The 20,289-nt window shown below is 43.4% G+C and overlaps 1 protein-coding gene across 1 annotated transcript in view; it reads right to left on the bottom strand.

Annotated features, from left to right (window-relative positions):
- The window catches only part of CELF4 (CUGBP Elav-like family member 4), a 384,752-nt gene that overhangs the window by 48,744 nt on the left and 315,719 nt on the right, over positions 1 to 20,289 (bottom strand). The window contains exons 7-9 of the mRNA XM_021381377.1: positions 16,953 to 17,102; positions 4,292 to 4,357; positions 2,520 to 2,600 (exon numbers count right to left, since the gene is read on the bottom strand). Of these exons, the coding sequence (XP_021237052.1) occupies positions 2,520 to 2,600; positions 4,292 to 4,357; positions 16,953 to 17,102 (297 nt within the window). The remainder of the gene's footprint in view (positions 1 to 2,519; positions 2,601 to 4,291; positions 4,358 to 16,952; positions 17,103 to 20,289) is intronic.

Here is a 20,289-nt window from a genome sequence, read left to right as displayed (position 1 = left end):
ATATTACAGGCAAACCATGTTGGATGACAGAAACACATGTGGCTGGGAACACTGGAACATATGGCAGAGAGATCTGTTCTGGGTTTATGTTGATTTGGCTTGGTTGGACTTGAGCTGCTAAGTCATTGCTCTGCCCATGCTCATCACCGTCCAGCTTGTTGCTAGTTACTTAGGATGGTGACAGCAGTGTCCCAACCTATCTCTGGGTGTCAACTGTCAACATGAGTAATTAAAAATGAGCTGTCCCCTAAGTTTGCAAGCAGTCTTTTGTCCAGATGCACAGCAAGTGGGATATACACCTCTACAACAAAAACTTAGAGGCTGTAACTTCATTGCCTATTCTGCATTTGATCACTACTTAGTCCTCAGCATACTTGAATGCAGGAGTCACAAGCCTGCCCCACTTTATTTTAGTATCTGAGTGTATTTATGAGTTTCACAAACTATGACAAGATGAGTAATACAATACAAATTTGAAGTTACCCCCAAGCTTTGCCTGGTTGACGTGGTCTGAGTTAAGACTTTGTCTCTACCTTTGATGATTTTGGATCTGTTCCACCCTATGCAACCCACCAGCTGCCAACAGCCTCAGCACTTGTGTGGAAGCAATGACTAATCTCTACAGGAATTATGCAGCAGCCAAGCAGACTGGCCTTGTAATCCAACCAGGATCCAGGAGCTGAGAGTTAGTATCATTATTAACAGTGTGATCATCAATGTTGTTGTTGTGGTAGGGTAGGTTCATTAACAAATCAATGTTTGTGCACATCCTTGCAAACATAAAGCACTCTTTTCAGCACTGAGTATTGTTATTATTAGAGTTCCCTCTTGCTGCATCTTCCTGTTAAAGGGTAGAGATGTTTGAAGGTCTTGACTCTCTGCTAAAACACAGTATTGTGCCTTAGAGTTTCTCCCTCTAGCAAACAATAGAGAAAGCCACAGCGGACAAACAGTTCAGGAAAATGGAGGACACTGGGAATGGCAACCTGCCTTGGATCAGTGGTTCCTCTTCTATACCTGGCCCCCAATCATCCTCAATATCAGATGCTTACAGAAAGGAGAAAAGAGTTATGAGATGACTTGTCCACTGGGTGACACTCACCCTCAAGCCACAGACAAACTGTGCCTTACGAACATGGGGATCTTTGGGCAGAGCTACTCAGAGTGCGCACAACAGTTATTCCTTGCTTTGGATTGTTCCTGGCACAAAGCTATGTTAAGCAATGATCTGCTCTCCATTTTGTCCTGTGCTTAATCTAGCCCCAGTAAGTAATAAAAAGCAAAGTCCTTCAGCATGGGGGAAACATCTCTGTAATGATACGCTAGGTCTGTGCATCTGTTCTCACAGCAGGGATGTGTACTAGAGCTAATCAGGAGCTGGAAGTTGTGTTCCCCAGGAAATTCTGACATCAGAAAAAAATTAATTCCAAATTAGATCGAAATGCTGACATTTCTAATTTTCTCACAAAATGAGATTTCTCCCCCAAAGTAGTTCTAGGCCATCAGAATGTTTTAGTTTGATAGTCTAATCTTGATTCATTTTGTTCTGACTGTTACACTGTATTAAAATATTAAATGTAATTATATATATAATAACACATATAGAATATTTCTGAAGTAGTGATCTAGTAAGGAATAAAAGTTGAAATATAATTATTTAAAATGAGGGTCCCTACACAAGGCTGAAGCACCTGACTTAAATGCCTCACTTAGATATGCAGTTTCCTCTTCTTGTCCAAAGAGAGTAGCGGGGGATGGTTGGGGCTATCTGAGCAGGTTGCCTCTGAGCATCCTACTGTTCCCTACTGGCTGTAAAGCAAACATAAATGACTTCTCTCTTCATTTAAGCAAGTCTTTGGGTGCTATGCATTACATGATGTGGATATGTCCCAAAACAATCACATGCAACAGTGGGAGGAAATTCACCTATCCATACTTTTAATGTCTCCAGTGCAACCATCCTGTCCCATGTACTACATAAGTCAGGCTCTTCTTGTAGTCAATGTAAAGAAACAGGTACCTTTGCTACATGAATAATCTCATCCTCATACAGGGATTGCTCTCTAAAACGGCTGATTTGTGTTTCCAGGGAGGCTGAAAGGACTAGATCAGCTCCACTTAATAGCAGGTGTCTGAAATTACATTACTGGCTTCTAATGAAGGATCACCATTATTTGTTTCCTATTAAATGCTGTATTCCAATGCAATTACTCTTGTTGGCTGTCTTTAACAACTCCCACTGGATGTTGTTGCCCACATTGCTAACAGGCCTTTCCATGGCCCACACATATCAGCGTGCTCCTCCCCCTGGGATCTTAGGCAATCTTGGCAGAGATATCCCATGAGGATGTTTGCAATGCACCAATGATGCCACATATGAAAATTCAGAAAAGACCTGGTGGACCAGAGATTCAAAGCAATGGGGCATTTAATGGCTGCTCTCTAGGTGTACGGGGGGGGAAGCAATGTGGTGGGGGTGGCATGCTGTGTGCAGTGAAAACAAGAGACCACTCACTCACCTTCTCTCTGTTGCTGTGGTATCATGGGAGGTGGCTGTGGGAACGCTTGGCTAATCTGGCCATAAGCAGCAGGATAAGCAGCTGTAGCGAAAAGAAAGGGAGAGAAAAAAAGGATAGATTTCAGTGTTGGAAAGCAAGAAACTTTCACATCAAACAATCACACGAAGCTGGAGATGGGCTTTTCCCCTGTATTTTAGACACCCCATATAGCTTGAGATGTAATAGAAGCGTCACTGTGGTGCTTCAGGTAGTAGCACTTGTCCCTGAGCATCCATTCTCCCTTCAACTTTGTAGCAGTAGCACCAGGGACAGCCACGTGATCTAAATAGGGGTCTAAACAGAGATCCAAGAGATCTCCCCCACCAGAGATGGGTAACCATCCCAGGTAGTATCACAAAAACACTCATTCTTGAGCTCAGCGTGTTGATGACTGTGCTGACAGGCATGTGTGGAGCCCATGCCCATGGTTTTTTTTGCACTCTCATTTATACTCTTGCTTATAATAACCGTTCATATGTATTTTCTCTCTCTCTTACTCTGTATATAATATGCACATAAGCACACTTGTGCACGCACTCTCGGATGTACATTTCCTTTCATGTCTGCAGACACTTAGTCTTTTACACAAACACAGTGGAAACAGTGTGCAGCAATTAAACAATTTTCCCCACCTCAGCTCCCCCATCAAGCAGACAAGGGGAGCCATTCAATACCACAGATGGTAGATGATGTGCCTTGCTGCTAAAAATACAGAGTACAGGTCGCCTGTGAGCCCAGAGAGAGGGGGATAGGGGCCATGTGTGTGCAGAGGGGTTAATTAACAGCTCAAAGGGTTGAGCTGCTTCCCATCTATCAAACCTCACAAGCAATAAATGACAATAACTAAAATACCGGCAAATGAAGCCCTACATGGAGAATTAAATTAAGTTTCCAGATACAGCACTGACATGAAATAATAGCCATTCCTCAGCGGGAGCCCATGATTGCTCCAGTTACCACAGGAAATAATGACTTTGAGGTGGCAGCTTCCTTGCAGCGTTGGCCATGGACACCTCGCAAGGGGAAGCGGAACACAGAAGGGTCATGGTCTGCACCAGGTCACTTTGGCTGGTGTCAGTCCATCAACTGCAAAGGAGCTGCTCAGCATACACAGAGACATGAGAGTGAGAAGAGGTTTACCCACTGGAAGTCATGGAGAAGCTGCTGGGAAACCAGGATTATGTGCAGCCTCTAGGCAAGCCTCAAATCTATACCTCCAGCCACACCAGAGCTAGCCAGTGGTGGGGTAGCTACACTAGCAAAGCATAGACATATCCTACAGAATGGACGTGTGCAGACATACCATACCCTGCCAGACACAGTTGCAGTGGCTCAGCAGGGTCTGTTTGCCCATCTGCCCTACTCACTGCAGCACTCAGGAGATCCCCAGATCTTCTGTAACATGAAGTGGCCCCCAAACCAAACGGCCTGATTTTCTGCTTGCTCATTCTGTGCTCTAAGAAGACCTGGCCCAGTTCTGTCAATGAAGCTCCACCAAGGTACAGCTCAGTGGGAACCATTCCCCAGTGCTTCACGGGAGGAGGTTGCTTCCTTTGGGAGAGAAGACTCTGGGTTGTTAAGCTTGGTTTCATGAGCACTGCAAATTGAATCTGAAGATCTGTGGCCCTGGTGTCCCCATCTCAGGAACCACCTCCCTTCCTACAGCCCCCTTAGCTGCGTTTAAAGAATTCAGAGAAGAGAAATGTTTACTGGGAGAAAGTGTTAATACTAACGACCTGCGTACTGCTGCACTCCAGCGTAGGCTTGCTGCAAGGGATCTGCTGCAGTGGGGCTCTGTGCTGTGGAGACAGAATAGAGAAGGAAATAAGGGATTAAAACAGAATAATAAAATCATAGAATTTCCCAAGTTGGACAGGACCCCCAAGGATCATCGAGTCCAATTCCTGCCTCTGCAGGACCATCCAAATTCAAACCGTGTATCTGAGAGCGATGTCCAAACACCCCTTGAGCTCCAGCAGCTAAGGGTCGTGCCCGCTGCCCTGGGCAGCCCGTTCCATGCCCACCGCCCTCTGGGCAGAGCCCTTCCCTAACCCCCAGCCCTCCCCTGGCACAGCTCCATGCCGTTCCCTCGGGCCCTGTCGCTGTCACAGAGAGCAGAGCTCAGCGCTGCCCTCTGCTCCCTATGAGGAGCTACAGCCGCCATGAGGCCTCCCCTCAGCTCCTCTGCTGTGGGCCCAGCACACCCAGGGCCCTCAGCTCCCCCTTTCTTTTCCCTCAGAAATGTGTGGTGAGAGACAGACAAACCCAAAGGCTGAAGGTCCCAGAAGAGGAGCAGCTCACTCATTCTACAGACAGGACTGGTGCAGACCCCCCGAGATGGACAGGAGGGCTCTGTCCCTGAGTTTTGCGTTACCCTGTGTGACTTTACAAAGGGCAAACAAACCCCTCTCCACCTTTCTCAAGTTTCAGAGCCCACCTCTAATCATGTAGATTCTTGGCATTGCTGCAGTCAACCCCAAAGAGCCTGCATCCTAATCCAGGACTGATGCTGTGCTAGGTGCTGTGTAGACTCAGATCTCAGTGACAGCTACTGGCGCATGAAACTTTCAATCAGAGTGGAAAACAACAGGGGCATAGCAGGGGGAAGGAGAAGAGAACAAAGCACTGGCTCCTGCTATCCTGACGTCCCTTTAAAAGACCCATAGCTGCCAGGCAGCCCCATTCGAAGGGAGGAGAGGCTCCTCCAAGGGGAGGGGGACATTGCTTGTCAGCTCCAGGCAGGATGCTGTGAATCTCTGCGTAGAGCACGCAGTCCCTTGCTGGCTTCAAAGTGCATTTTCTCTCTTTACAAGTGTGCATTCCTCCCCCTTAAAACTGTTTATTTTTGTGAAACTTTGAAGTGTAGCTCAAATACAACCAAAGCTAGTTAAGATATTTTTTTCCTTTTCCCCTTTGGTTGATAGGGAGAGAGAGCAAGAGAGAGAGAGAGAAACGTGTTGGATAAGCTCTTTCTTTATCTGCAGCAATAAAATATTTAAAGCAAAGCTTGGCTGAACCTCCAGTCCAAATGTCACCTTGGCCCTAATATTTCACTTCTTGTTATGAGTTTAATTTGTATTTATTGGTGCTGCATAGTTCTACATTTATGCAATCCCTCTGGCTTTGTACTTTTAGGATGTTCCCTTAGGGAGCTGCTGCTTCCTCCCCCTCCCCATGTTCTTCTTTCTTACAAGAAAGCTAGTGGAAAAGGCTTGGCGGGTGTGTAGACATTGACCTACCCAAGGGGGAAGACTGGCTACATGCCAAAATGCGTGATTAGGTGGCAAACATGAGTGCTATGGATCCAAAGAAAACGGTCAAAATGCTTTGTAACTGATGCTATTACAGATTTGCCTTAATGTCAAAGATTACCATTGGTCATGATGACGGTTTGTAAGGTCTCCTAGTACACTTATCTCCCTGAATGCAAAGAGGAATGGTAAGACCAAGACCAAACATGGAGGGGAGAAATACAACTATCTAGCTAAGTCTTGGACGCTCCTTTTCTTATGATATTACTAGATTTCTGGGGGCAGTGACAGGAAGAAACAGGTGATATTGTAGTCTTAGGCTGGGAGTTGGTGGGTTGAATCGCTATCTGACTTTTGGCAGGTCCCACAGCATCTATGTAAAATGGGAAAGCACAGCATTACTGTAAGGTTTTTCACTCATACAAAAGAACATGAGGAGAATTCATTAAAACCTCTGGAGATCAGTGGAAGCATCATAGGGTTGTAAAGCTGTATTTTTAAAGTGTAGATGCTCCAGGAAATGGGAAGAAGTGCTTAGAAAATACAAAATGTCTTCTCCATTGACTCTGCCTTCTAGAAGAAGGAAGTGACTAAAGTCTACTCTTTTTAACCTCTGTTCAGAATTGTCTTCTAAAAACAGGCTGTTAAGCATATTGCCCTACAAGAAAACTAACGATTACAAAAGGCTGAGTGACACAGCAGTTCCTGCAGTCCTTTAGGAGAATGGTTCTTGCTAGCTTGGAACCCCTAAACAGACCAAGACCATATGCTGTCAGGTAGGAGGTACATCCTGAGGAAAATGAAAAAGGAAATGCGGAAGAGGGAGTAAATATTTATAGTAGAACCACAGAATTGAAGTCTGAAGCAAAGGAGATGATCTGCTGTTTCTGCCCCAAAGGCAACTGCCCTTTCTTGGTGGCACCCACCTGCTTATAGAGCTAAACAAAGAAATCCTCTTTGCTGCTCAGGAGATACACTCACAGCATTTTAGCTCTCTGCACTGGATTAGTCTAGTTGGATCAGAAGGTCATGCCTGTCAGAAACCACAAATCAGCTCCCCAGGACGGCATGGTGTAGAAGGAGCCTGAGCTGCTGGGCTGTGAAGGCCGTGCAGAGCACCTGACTGATGTCCTGCATGATAGCAGTATGGTTGGGGAACATTTCATCCAGTGTGTCCATGCCAACAATGTGTCCATGCTGACATGGCTCAATCTGCAGGCCGTATGCAGAAAGATAGTGTAAAAGCTGACGATGGACATGGGCACACGCTTTCTTTCTCTGACATGCTGACAATTGGCAATGACTGCCACTCTGTAGATACAGGACAAACCATGGAGTGACATCTATTCAGCTGTGGTCTTTTTTCTTCTTTCTTGCCTTAGCTGGGCATGTGTGGAAACTGTCAATTCTCCCAGCTATAGTTGAGGCTGTGTCCTACCCATACAGGACAAAAACCTCCAAATAAGCTATATTCTGGATTCTTGGGCTTTGCAGGCTTTGCCTTCCCTGAAGGGAGCCTGACACTTCTAATTTTGGTTTGGATCAGAATAAAATCTTTCTCACAGTTAAACATCTTTTCCTGGACTGAGCTCTGGGCTTACAGTTTTGACATGGATTAAATCCCAGTGGGGCTGGTCACTTTTTCAGAGAGAACGTGTTTCTGCAGCTCTAGGAGCATTACATCATTTGGCCTTTGTGCCAGCGACAGAAACTGAACAGGGCCTTCTGGCTCATTGGTGAGCTGCTCTCCTTACCCCATCCTTTGGTATCTTGCCTGTCTTTGGAACCATATTCTGACCACTGTAAACAAGCCATTCAGTGTAGGACATATACACTGAAAATCACTGTTCACACGTAAGATTAAATATTAAAACTAGGAAAATACTTTATCTAAAGGGATTGGAACAACTAGCATTTAAATGCAGCCTTTTCCCCTCCCACACAAAGCTTTTAGAGTTCATTATTTCCCTGTGCCTTTAGGACTTGTCGGCAAGGGGTGTATCTAACTGGGTGTTTCTTTCTCAAGAGGCTGTTTCATCAGTCAGAATGACTTCCTGGCATGTAGTATACAGAATCACAGAATCGTAGAGAGTGGGAGGGGCTTCTGGAGATCATCTATTCCAACCCCTCTTTAGCAAGCAGGTTCCCTAGAGCAGATTGCACAGGAAAGCATTCAAGCTACTCAACTTGCATGATGTACCTTTGGCTCTGCAGCTGTACACCTTTTCCTCTCCAGCTGTGCTGGGGCTGCCTTTTCTTTATGACCCTAAACCATGTTCCCTGGAATATCTGCAGTGCCACATTGAAGCACAGTACATATGCTCTGCTGCAGCAGTTCTCTTTTTAGAGCCAGGCCTTTTATTGGCTGGACTCCTTCACCTTTAAAAGTCAGTGGTATAAGATAAAGTCTACTGTAGAATATACTCTGGTGGTTTGAATAAGACACCAAGTTGACTAACATGTCTTTTCTCTCTTTTCTCCAGAAATCACAAAGCTACCACTAGCACCAAAAGTTAACCGAAAGTTACTGGTCATCTTTCTCCAGTAGCCATCTCCAAATTTTCTCCTTCACTGCCAAGGGCTGACATTCTTCATAACCCAAATTCTACGTCTAGGGGTCCCAAACCATCTATTGCTCCCAAGTGAAAGCTCTCCACTGACACTGAGGGAAGATCCAGTGTTTATTTAAGTCTTTACTTAAATAAATGTCAAACAGTGACTTATCTGATGTAGAGCTGTATGATAGAAATCAATGCGATTCTGAGTGCCCTCAGTCTGAGGCGTGTAATGAATACATTGTACTTCCTGAAGCTCAGCTGACCAGCAAAGACTGCAATGACTTGGAACATGAGCATGATCAGAGCCTAGATTCCTCTGCAGTGAAGAAAGTCACAGAAAGTCCAGAAGAGGCAGAGAAGGAAGAGTATAACATTGCTAATGATGAGGACTCTGGCATTCAAGAAGTCAAGCACTGTAACTCTTCAGGTATTGCTGAACCAATAAAACTAGACCATGCAGCATCAACCAGAGACTGTGACCAGTCTGAAGCATTTTGTGAAGAGTTGTCAGATGCCCCTGATAGGAATAATGATGTTTCGAAGAACGTAGATGATGATGAGAATATTATAGGTGATTGCAGTGAAACCAAAAGCAAGGAGGAAACTTGTAACAATCTAAAATTGGTTAAGGACAATGGTGATAGTTAGACTGATGGTGATAGAGATAAGGATGATATCTGTAAAAGTCAACAGCAAAACTCTCCCTTGACTCAGTCAGTTTTGATCGAAGTTGGAAATTATATACTCATAAGTAAAGAAAATGTAAGGTGTCTGCGGCTGGTTTGACATGCAGGACTGAAACAGCGGCCAGGAGTCCCTGGATGCCCTTGGATAGGAGCGAGGCAAAAGCACCTCTGGGCTGCAGCACCAGATCACGTGTGGAGGCAGAAAACCCAACCTGGCGATCTCTGTTTTATTCAGACCCTCACAACCTGTCCTGTCTGTTTGGGAAAAGCAGTTGTGGTGAGTCACCACCTGCAGGGTTTTAACTTGAGAGTTCTTAAAAATAAAAGTGATGACCTTTGCTTACTGATGACCTCATCTTCCTTGTCTCTGAAGCAGATGAAGATGTAACTTCAATACAATGGATGTGTCCATGCTGGCCAGCAAGGCCAGGGGATGCAGGGAACACAGACTGCAGGGCTGGCTGGGTGTCCCAGTACAAAGCTCGGGCCATGAACGTATCTTCATGCTGCTGCTCGTTGTGCTGGATAAATTAAACTTAGTGAAGGGCATAACTGCCTGTGCTCCCAGCTGTAGTGTAGATGAAGCCAATGGTTGGTATTGGTCCAGAAACCTCTAGGCACAGATTAAACATTTGTGGATGCTGTGGCCATACTGTGTTCAGTAAAGTGACAGCCCTTCTATGTACTAATGACCTGTGTGAAGTTCAGAAAGGGCTCAGATGTACAAGGGGCCCACGATTCAGAGCTAACCCAGGGGCTGCTTGTTACTATAGGCTCGAACTTACTACATGCTAAAATTCAAAGTGATGGGGAGATGTGAGTCACTTCTGTGTATCAACATGAGGAGATTGGGAGAGAAAGTTGCTTTATTCCTTCATAAGATGCACACAATATAATCATGCTCCACTGAGGAAGGAGAGTTACCCTGTCTTAGCAACCCTTTCTCCCCATACAGCTGAAACGTCTTCTCTATTACTGTAAATACTAGTTGGTGTGGTGACAACTAATAGTTATGATATCCCTGGAAAATGATAGACCAAATTCAGAGGCAGGGTAAACTTTTTGCGTCTTGCACCTTTCTCTCAGCTCTTTATTTCATGATGTAATGTACACATTGAGGGTCAGCTGGTGAAATGAAGTGAAAAAAGCAGAGAAGCTCCTGAGAGGCCAGGGAACAAGTATCAGTCATGTCAGCCCCACTGAAGTTAGCGTAGACGTGCTTTCCAGCAACTGAGGATCTGGCCTTGCCAGGGCAAACTATAGGTGTACTGTGAAAACAGATGCTTATAGTAACTTCATTTGGCAGCTCAGGGCAAGAGCCTTATCCCTGGACATTGCCTCTATATTAATTTGATAATTTCCATATCTCCATGGGAAAAATTCTGCTCAGATATGATTGTCGCTTTGCAAGACAATTCTGGCCAAGATGCCACAAGGTGACCACAGCAGATAACCTTCCATAAACCTGGAGACATAAAACAAGCCAATGACCTACTATATGGCCATAAATATAAATTTAACGAAGGCAGCACTTATTCATTAGGCAGAAGTCAAGAAATGACTCCCAAGTCCTTCAAAGAAAGTAGATCCGTTAATGTCACTTTCCGAATCCTCTGCCTGATGCCAAAAACCAAGGATGATTTCCCAAGTCAGCATGAAATACCACTGCTTTAAAATTAAAACCAGGAAGCTTTCTTACTACTCATATAACTCTAGATTTAACTCCAACTTTTAAAGGGGATGTTCAGCTAGTGGTGTTCACCTGGCATTTAGCTTCAGTCAGACAATGAAAGAATGGAGGTGGCAGTAAGAAGCATGCTGTTAAAAACAAATAAAATCAGTTTAAGCAATGTTCTATAAAGAGTGCCTCCTGAGATGCCATAACCTCGTGTGGAATCTGCAGCCGAGCTCTTATGTGGGTGCAGCAGGTAGAAGTCTGCTGTGATTGCTCAGTGGTGTAGATCAGGAAGAGTTGCACTGAAGCCAGAGGAAGTGTAAGGAAAAGTGTTAACGGTTACTGCCTGGAAACAAAGTGCCTAGTTCCTCTGAAAGACAAAAGCAGGGTCTGCCAATTTGGGTCCCCCTAAACACCCCAAGATTTCACTTTGGTGGAAGGAGTAAGCAAATCTTACACATACACGATATTGCCCTCAACACCTTCATTTCAATAACTGCATTTTCTGGCAGCCATCCTCTATTCCATCTATTTCACCCTGTTTACCAGCACTGCTCCCTGCACAGGTGTACCAAAACATGCCATCACCTGGGTCCACAACTTTTTGCTCTGCACCTTCCATTAATTCCTCTCACAGTCCAAGAGGTGTCTTACACCTCGCCCAGGAATACAGCTCTGCCACTGCAGCCTCTAGGAGGTAGATGAAGTTGGAAGGTGATCAGAGGGTGGCAGGGCTGTTGGGGAGGGGAAGAAAATAATGACAGCAAAAAAAATCCATGCGAAGGCTAGGATTAAAATAAATAAATAAATAACGGAGTGGGAGGGCTCTATTCACCTTCTCCTTAAATCCAATTTAAATCACTCTCTACAGGCCTAATCTATAGCCATAATTACATCATTTCGTACAACAAGCTTGTGAGAGGTCTTAAGAAATTTATGTAGATTAAAATTCATGGGTGCCATAGTACAGATCCCATATTATTAAGATTGATTAGGACAGCTGATGCTGTGATTAAAGAAGCCAGCGTTTACTGTTGTAATTAATTAGGTATTCAGACACAACAATAACTGCAATAATAGAAAGAATGTGCTGATCCGGCAGAAAACAGAGGCTGATTCTGTGTTTTATAGTCTCATTTTTCCATTTAGGGACTGGACACCACTCAGTCAAAGACATGTTGTCCCACTGTCTGTTCCTGTTTACACTGGGGAGTCCCCCCGCTCTATCATGTGAGTTGGAAACATTCTCAGGTATAGCAGATGCTTGTTTCGGACAACAAATGAGCCTACTATGAAATTCATTTGGCTCATCCCTGGAAATCAGGATTATCTTTAGTGTTTTCCTCATAGGCCTGCCTCTAACCCCATCCAAAATTGGGCTTCTGCTGAGACAGGGAAATAAGAGTCGTGTCTGACCATGAAGAGCTTCCAACGGATAAAGCAAAACAAATGCATAAACTTGGAAATGTCGCAAGGTGGAAGTGGATGGCCAAGGTGACTTGCTAATTCAACAGCAGAGCCAGGACCAGACTTCTCTACCATTTCCTGAGCCCAAAAACATATAAATCAGGGTCAGGTTTTAAACATCACATGACACTTAATTCCATATTTTTGGGAGCTTACTTTAAGTGACCTCTAAAAATAAAGCTGAAGGTGTTAACTCAGGTGTCTCTCCTCTGAAAACTTTAGCAAAGTGCCTCCTTTGTATTTACACCTTCTTCCAGATCAGAGGAGAAAACACTTTGGCTCTGAAAAGGCTCCCACAACTGCCTTAAACAACCTCATTCATTATGTCTGCAATGTGATCGTTCGAAGTACACAGCATCATTAAAGTAGCTTAGACTACAATTGAAGATGGCAACTTGTTATTATATTTTTAATGAGTGCATTCCTTCACTTATTTATTTTACCAGTAAAGCGTGGTTTATGGCACGTGGCAGATTGTTACAAATGGGTCAAATAAATGCTTTCCAGTCATAATGATGTTTCAGGAGCTCACTGTTGCACTTTTGAAACTGCTGATACAAAATATGAAAGTGAAAGCTCATCTCGGGATTTATGGTGGACACATACAACAAAGCCGAAGATTTCCCATAGCAAATAACTAAGCCTAGGGGCTGCTGAGCCAGGTATTTTCTAGGACATGGTGTATGACTGGACTGAATGTTATGGGGATTGGACCTTCTACAGGTGATTTTGTTATTCTTTTCTTGTTCTTGCCCGTTTCTTGTTCTCCTGAGTCACATCCTCTGATAGCTTTGAAATGCATGCAGTGTGGTGGTGGAAGCTGGTTCTTTTCTCTGCCTGTGCAAACATATCCCTGATCCTGGCCAATATCACTGGGAGGGGTCTACTGAGACTGGGACAGATCCCGTGATACCTGTGCAGGGTATCAAGTGGAGCTACCTGTCTCGCTAGCCCAGACATACATACTGAGTAAGCAAAGGTGAGTGGAGGGACTTCTGCAGTATCTGCAGTGAGGATACCACTGTAATCCTGAGAACAGTGAATGAGGCAACACATTTATGGAGAATTATGAAGAATGGAGGGAAGTCTTCTTTTGTAGTTCTCAGTAACCTAAGCTCAAACTAAATGCAGTAAAGAAACCAGTATCCTCGAAAGCATTCTCCATTTGAGGCTTCTCAGTGCTGCCGTACCACTGGGTCCACCCCGGATCTAGTCAAGCTAGACATCTCCCTGGGCACATCACTGGGTAAAAGACAACTGAGCAGCGCTCGCTGTTTTCTGAGTGCTATGCTTTGTGCCCTCTTCTAGTTTTCTCCTTTTGTGTCGCTGATCCTGTGACAACTGCTCCCGTCTCTCTCATCTGCTGCCCTTCCATCTCTCACTTTTCTCCCCTCCTCTTCCCAAGGAGGTTTTATTTTTGCAGTGAGTATTTTGTCTAGACCCTCAAAATGCAATCCAGTAGTGGCAGGACTTGTTCGTGGAGAGCAGAGTGCTGATGGTGTGAAACATAGCAGAAACCAGTGCAGATGATCTCCGCTGTTGTTGTAGGTCATATGCTGTTACAAGAGAGGCAGTGGGTTCTTGATGGCTAAAGAATGTGGGAAGAAGAGAGCAATCCCTACTACTGTGACTAATGGTGAAATGGCAAATGCTCTTGCAGGGCTGCAAAGTGACTCATCACACCATGGCACAACAGATTATGCTCATTGTCCCCACTGTACATTGTGACACATTGCCATGTTCAGTAGCTTTGCAAGCTGAAGACTAAGGGGCAGGCATTAGCAAATATCCAAAGGGACTCATACTACTAGCAGTGTGAGCCACTGTGTACTGGCTGTGCTTGGAGAAGGTGAGAGCATGGCTTGCAGAAAGCTGTCTGCATGGACTTTTTTCTGGGGATACTGCATGGATCTGTAACTCAAACCGAAGTCACAGAAAGAGAGAATTCCTGCAGGGTCAGGGGCTGTGATTAGAGGCCTGGTGAATAGGGATGCTTGGGCCTTTGCCCCAAAGCCATAAGGGGTTCAGTAGTCTGACCCAAATGGTACTTTGTGTGTGTCCCTGCTCCAGACAAAGGCAATATTAAAAAAGAGAATGGGGTAAGACAGGAAAAAAAAAAAAAAGAGTGAAACTACAGGGCAAAGACAATTACATAATTTGGACCTGCTTTTGTAGTGCAAGGATTGTGGAGTTCTTGAGTCGCTTAGATGTAACATCAAAAATATTATAGCTAGACACAAAGGTGAATGTGTAGACAAACTGTACAATTAATGAGATTTATTTGGGTCTGAATGATGTGGATGTCATCCCTCTACAGATTTTGATTGTCCTGCTTTGCTGTTTTCAGGCAACAAAGCACATTCTGCTACAGGATATAATGGTCTGAACCCACATTTCAGGTTTTTTTTTTGTTGGGTATGAAAAAGTATCTAAGAGCAAAATTCAGGCATTAAACAATATAAGGCAAGTCATAACCATAGCTTACTATGGTAACATACATAATACTGCAGCACTCCTGGCCACTTTTAGAATGAGAGATATATCATAAAAGAAAATTGTTTGGAAGATGCTGACTTTGGATGGGCACTGGGATGTTCTTTTCTTCTCTATAGTGTTAGTGCAATTGAATGCTCAGCTTCAATATTTTATTTCTATCCTTGCATTTAGAAATGCAGAACCACAGGGCAGTGCCAACAACACATACTACAGAGTAAAGTACAAAAAATCCTGTAATGAACAATGATGGAATAAGCTGCCCAGTGATGAAAATTTCTTTCTAACCCCAAGCAATTAGTGGCTGGATTATATAATAAAGCATGAAGGTTTGTGTCCTTTCTACATTTTTATCCAGACTAATGTGACTGTGGATGTTCTCATTATCCATATAAATGTCTAATCCTTTTTTTTTTAATGTTGCTAAGCTCCAGGCCTCAATAAAGCCTGTGGCAAGGAGTAAAGTTTTGGAGAGTGCATAAATGCTCATTATGAGGAGAAGAGAATAAGATGGAGCAAACACATGACTTGTCCTACACCTAACCTGCTACAAAGGAACTTTCTGTTAGAGTTTCATTGCTAGTGGGCACAGGCAGAAGTAAAACAAGAGGTGAGGGCTTAGCTGACCACTGTATACCCCTGCTATCACTTAGGATGTAATTGAGTTGAGGGAAAGTTGAGCACCAATGTATTGCTGAGGACATGCTGAAAATGTTATACAAAACAAAATGTTTGAATGTCAAATCTTCTGGCAGAGGGGAGACCCTCTGCAGTGAAGTGAAGCAAAGACGACTTTTGCCTTTCAGAGTGTTACGCTTTTGATGTTTGTGCATGGACTTACTATGGACTGCTGGCTGAGCAAGCCTCTCCAAAACTCAGAGAGAATAAGATTAAGGCCATTGACTTTTATATAATATTGGATGAAATGCCTAACTTAAAGCTTTCTTTAATTATAGGGGTATTTAGAGATAGTAATAAAAGCTCAAGTCATTATGATTCATCTAGAAATATCATCTTTTCTCTGATATTTGCGGTAATGGATCATGGAAAATTAGCCAAGAGAAGCTAGATAAAGCAGTGAAAAAAATTGACATAGGAATGGGTGGATAAAAAAAGAAATGAGAGGCTGGAAAACAGGTAAATACTTAAATGGATGGAGGAACCAATGGATATATCACCTTATAGATAAGGTGCTTTCCTGCTGTTACGGCTGAGCTCACTGAGCACGCTAAGGCTTCAATCCAGTCTTCTGATGTCTCCATTAGCTGCCAAGACTGCTCATCCCTCTACACTGCTACAAACATATATACATGCCTAAATTTTAACACAGTAAGTCCCTTGATTTCAATTCTGCTACAAGTTAAACACATGACTAAATGCTTATAAGATGTGTGTGAGGGGGAAATTACAGTTATTTTTTCAGTACTGTTGATATTCCTGGGTTTTCCTTTGCTATATCCACAGGTTTTCTTTCAGTGACTTTGAGCAATAACTGGGCAAGACTTTTGTACTTCTTTGTTATGAGATTTTTTTTCTTGTAGCTCATAATGTTCCCAATGATGTCTTAGTTTCCAGGACTGGTTGAGGTGGAAAGAATACTTTTGTTTGGGCATTTGTGGGCTCTTTGGTTGGAGTAACTGGCTGATTTCTTGACAGATTAGACTAATCTGAGTGTCCCAGGGTAAAATATGCGATTGGCAGCTGGTAGCTAGGATCAATTAGTAAAATTTATTTATATTTGTATTGTTGTGATTGGTGTTATTAATCATTGATAAGAAATGTCTTTCCAGCACCACTTGAGCCAGGTCTTTATTAAATTCCAACAAAGCGGGAAGAAATATAAATGCACATTAAGGACTTGTAAACCCCTAAGTTCTTGGTGATTACAGCCTCAAAGTGTCCATATATCTGTTAAGTACAGGCACAGTGGTAGATACCTATTCTTTAATCTCCCTCATTCATTTCTGATGTCAAAATCACCCCTTCAGGACTGGCATCTTTTGAGCTAGTCACAGTCTATGAACCCTATCAGCTGTCTCCAATGGCATGCCACGAAAGGATGAAGCTGAGCCTGTTATATGGATGCGTTGAACTAGCTTCAGTCACCAGCCCTGGTAGTCAGCAGGGTTTGAATGCAGCAATTGTTTTGGAAACCAGCACACACTGCCTGGTAGAGGGTATAATCCTTCTAAAGTAGCTTATGCTACAGACATTTCCCCGATACAGATGAAGCAGGTTGTGGGCACGGCAGTGGTCTGGCTTACCTGGGTAAGGGTGTATGCCATTAGCAAACACGGCTTCTGCGGCGGGCTGCCCATTAGCCTGCGGCGGGAGGCCAGTGAAACCATTCACCCCAATTGGAGATGGGATGCTAGGCACAGCTGGTGCAGTTATGCCAGGAGGCGTGCTTCCACCTGCAAGGGGGGAAGAAAACAACATCAAATCTGATGAGTACTGGAAGCAATAACTATTTAGGGAAAGCTCCTGACACAACAGCTATGACCATCACATAGAAACCATCTGATAATTCAAGAAAAATCTTCCAAGCTTTCTGACAAAGAAAGCAACCACTGACACGATCACAGGCTAAACTTGCCATTACTCCTTTGTTTGGAAAGCATTTAACACGAGAAAGTTTTGCAAAGCTTTTTTCAACAGACACAAATTTGTTGGGTGATCTGATCTCTAAGACTAGATCCACAACTAACATCACGTAGTAGAAGACAGCAGAAATACTGCCGTTCCTCCTCAGCTCTTTCCCTGGAGTACTACATGTTTGATGACTTAATAAGCAGACATTTCTTTCCTAGATATCATTTAGCACCAAAAGCAAATTCACAGTCCCACTTTTCTACAGTTTCTCTTTGGAGATGTCAGCTTTGTGGGCGTAGTGATTTTCAGGGCCACTCTTTCTGCACTCTCTCATGCATACACATGTAGTGTGCAAACTAATTTTGAACTTCAGCATCAGGGATACTTAAAATGTTTGGCAAGATCTGCAGCCTAAAGAAAGACAGCAGTAGATTTTTAGTGTTGCTGTTTTGCCCCCACCTGACTTCGTAGAGTTTTAGCAGGGATCTCTCACAGAAAAGGAGCAAAAATTAGGCTACGGTTTTCTTCCATGGAACCATGCTCCTCCCTTTCTTCCCAGACTCATCCTGTGGGGGCTATAATGCTATTTCAGAGCAACAGTTTAATCTTTATTTTTTGGGTGGGATCCTGTCACCCACTGATAAAGAAATCTTAAAATTTTGAGGGGAGAATTAAATCCTTCTGCTATCTTACTGTCTTCACCCATGTATGTTTTAAAGGACTGGACAGTCTGTGCTGCTTGAAACATATTCAGGATGTTTCCAGAGAACAAAAATGAGTTTTCAATACGTATGAAATTGTATTTTTCTCTTGCTATCTGTGGGTGTGAAGTTAAACTCTCTTATCTTCGGTAATATCTTTCTGTGTCAGGATATACTACTGATTGAAAGTACCATTTTTGCAGGAATCTCTTTTTTAAACCAATTGCAGAAATTTTCTTCACTATCGCAGCACTCCATGATGGGTTAGTCCAATAACACACTTTAACGACTGCTTAAATCTGTGCTGGTGCTTTAACAGAACCAATACAGATTAATGAGCTGTTTCAGTACGTTCTGATTTGAGTAGCCCAAGAAGCAGGCGATATTTCATCTCTTTTCTTATACCCTGAGCAGACAAGCTGCTGCTTCCTCTTTGCTTATTTAAGTGGTGTTGGCCTTTAAAAACGTCCTCAGCGGGGGTGCTGGGAGCCAGTGGTGGCAACCTGAGTCCAAAGGCAATGCTCTCAGCATATGCCATCAGCTTGCAAATCACAAAGGCTAGTTAAAATTTCAGTTGCTTTTCTGGATCTCTCTTTTATTTGCATAGGCAATGTAAGTAATGTTTTCTAAAACTGCAGCAAGGGATTTGCGCTTGTTATTTTGTGCATGCGTAAGGAAGTTTAGGAATATTCATTGCAATTCTTTAATTTTCTTCTTATAAAGAACCCCCTGGAGAGGTCAGATCTGTAGCTGGAGTAAGACTGGCACAATGCCACCACAGAAAACAAATGGCAGTGTTGCATGCCAGTTGTGGATTTCATCCCCAGTTTGAGATATTTTGCTGAAGCTACACCAGGTGCAGATTTACAGCATGGAAGGAGGAAGAGGAAAAGAAGAAAGGAAGCCTAAAGGAACTTTCATTTCTAGTCGTCTGTTTGCAGTAAGCAGAGTGTCACAAGCATCTAGGAAGACCCACTTTTCCCTCATATTACATCAAGGATGGGAGAAAAGCAAAACGTGCACCAAACCTCCAGAGACATGAAATTAATTTCCTTGCAGTTGCAGGCTGTTGTGTGAGATGAACCTGATGGGGAACTACCAAAATACAAGCAGACAACATAAAATTACCACGCTGAACTACCCACTGTGAGTGCCTACTGCTCACCACTGACTGCAGGCAAATGAGATGACTACATTGGATGTGTAACTTTTGTACGGTTAAAGTCTGGTGAGTTGCATCCTGTCTCTTGTCTGTTAGATCTGCCTGGATCCAAAGCTCATTAAGTTTCCAGGTCCCGTGGGAACTCATGAATGTGAATGAACTCATGACCACGTTCTGAGGAACCCACTGTCCTGGAGGCTGGATTAGGAATGCAGCAGAAACAGGTTATGGTCTGAGAACATGAGGGGCCTGAAGATAGAAACACAGAGGTGCTGCGCTCAGCCAGCACCTCCAGTGCCTTTAGGACTTCTGTGTTACCAGTGTCTTTTTTCTAGCACAATTCTTCTTTTGCTTAGGAGAGATCAAAACACTTCTTCTTCTTCTTTTTTTTTTTTTTCCAATGTTCCAAACACTTTTTCTAATGCCTGTTTTTCAGAGAACTTTGAAATGTTTCATTTTCATTCCAAGTCAGAACAAAGATATACTTCAATGACTGGAAATCCTGCTATGAAGCAGAATGATCATTTTCCATTTGGCTTTCTGAATGCTAACAAAAGCCAGCAGGAGAATTCACTTTAGGCTTCAGATATCTCCTGGCTACTCAGAAATTGCTGCTAGTGTTGTAGACTTGCTTGCTCAGACATATGTGAAACATTTTCTATGCATCTTATCACAAGCTTTGTGAGTGTTGCAGTAATACAAGGAGTCATTTCAAAGTCTAAACATTTCACCCAAGGAATAATTGTCAATGGACATTTCCACAACCCATTACAGAGGTTTTTCGTGAGCGAAGCTACACATTCAAGGTAAATCTGCAATAATGCCAAAGTGCATAGGCTCCAGGATTGAAAATATGTCATAAGAAGAGTGCAAAATCTGCCACCATGAAAGAGATCAAGGGATCATCTAAACCGGCGTCTTATTTTCAATAATGACCAGTCATGGATTCTCTGAAAACCATGTAAGAAACATGAGCTCTTTCCTCTTCCGTATTCTAACAATAGTTCCCAAAAGGCAGTGGGTAGGTGCATCAGAAAAGGAAAAGAGCTTACACGAAAGAAGAGCTGGGATATTTTTCGTGTGCTGGATATCATGGTAGGCATAGAATTTGGCTATTGTGCTAGTATTTACACACCTATGTCACAG

This window comes from Numida meleagris, chromosome Z (assembly GCF_002078875.1).
Source record: "Numida meleagris isolate 19003 breed g44 Domestic line chromosome Z, NumMel1.0, whole genome shotgun sequence".
In the NCBI taxonomy this organism is placed as follows: domain Eukaryota; kingdom Metazoa; phylum Chordata; class Aves; order Galliformes; family Numididae; genus Numida; species Numida meleagris.
The sequence above is the reverse complement of the archived record's forward strand: the minus strand, read 5'-3'. Positions and strand labels throughout refer to the sequence as shown.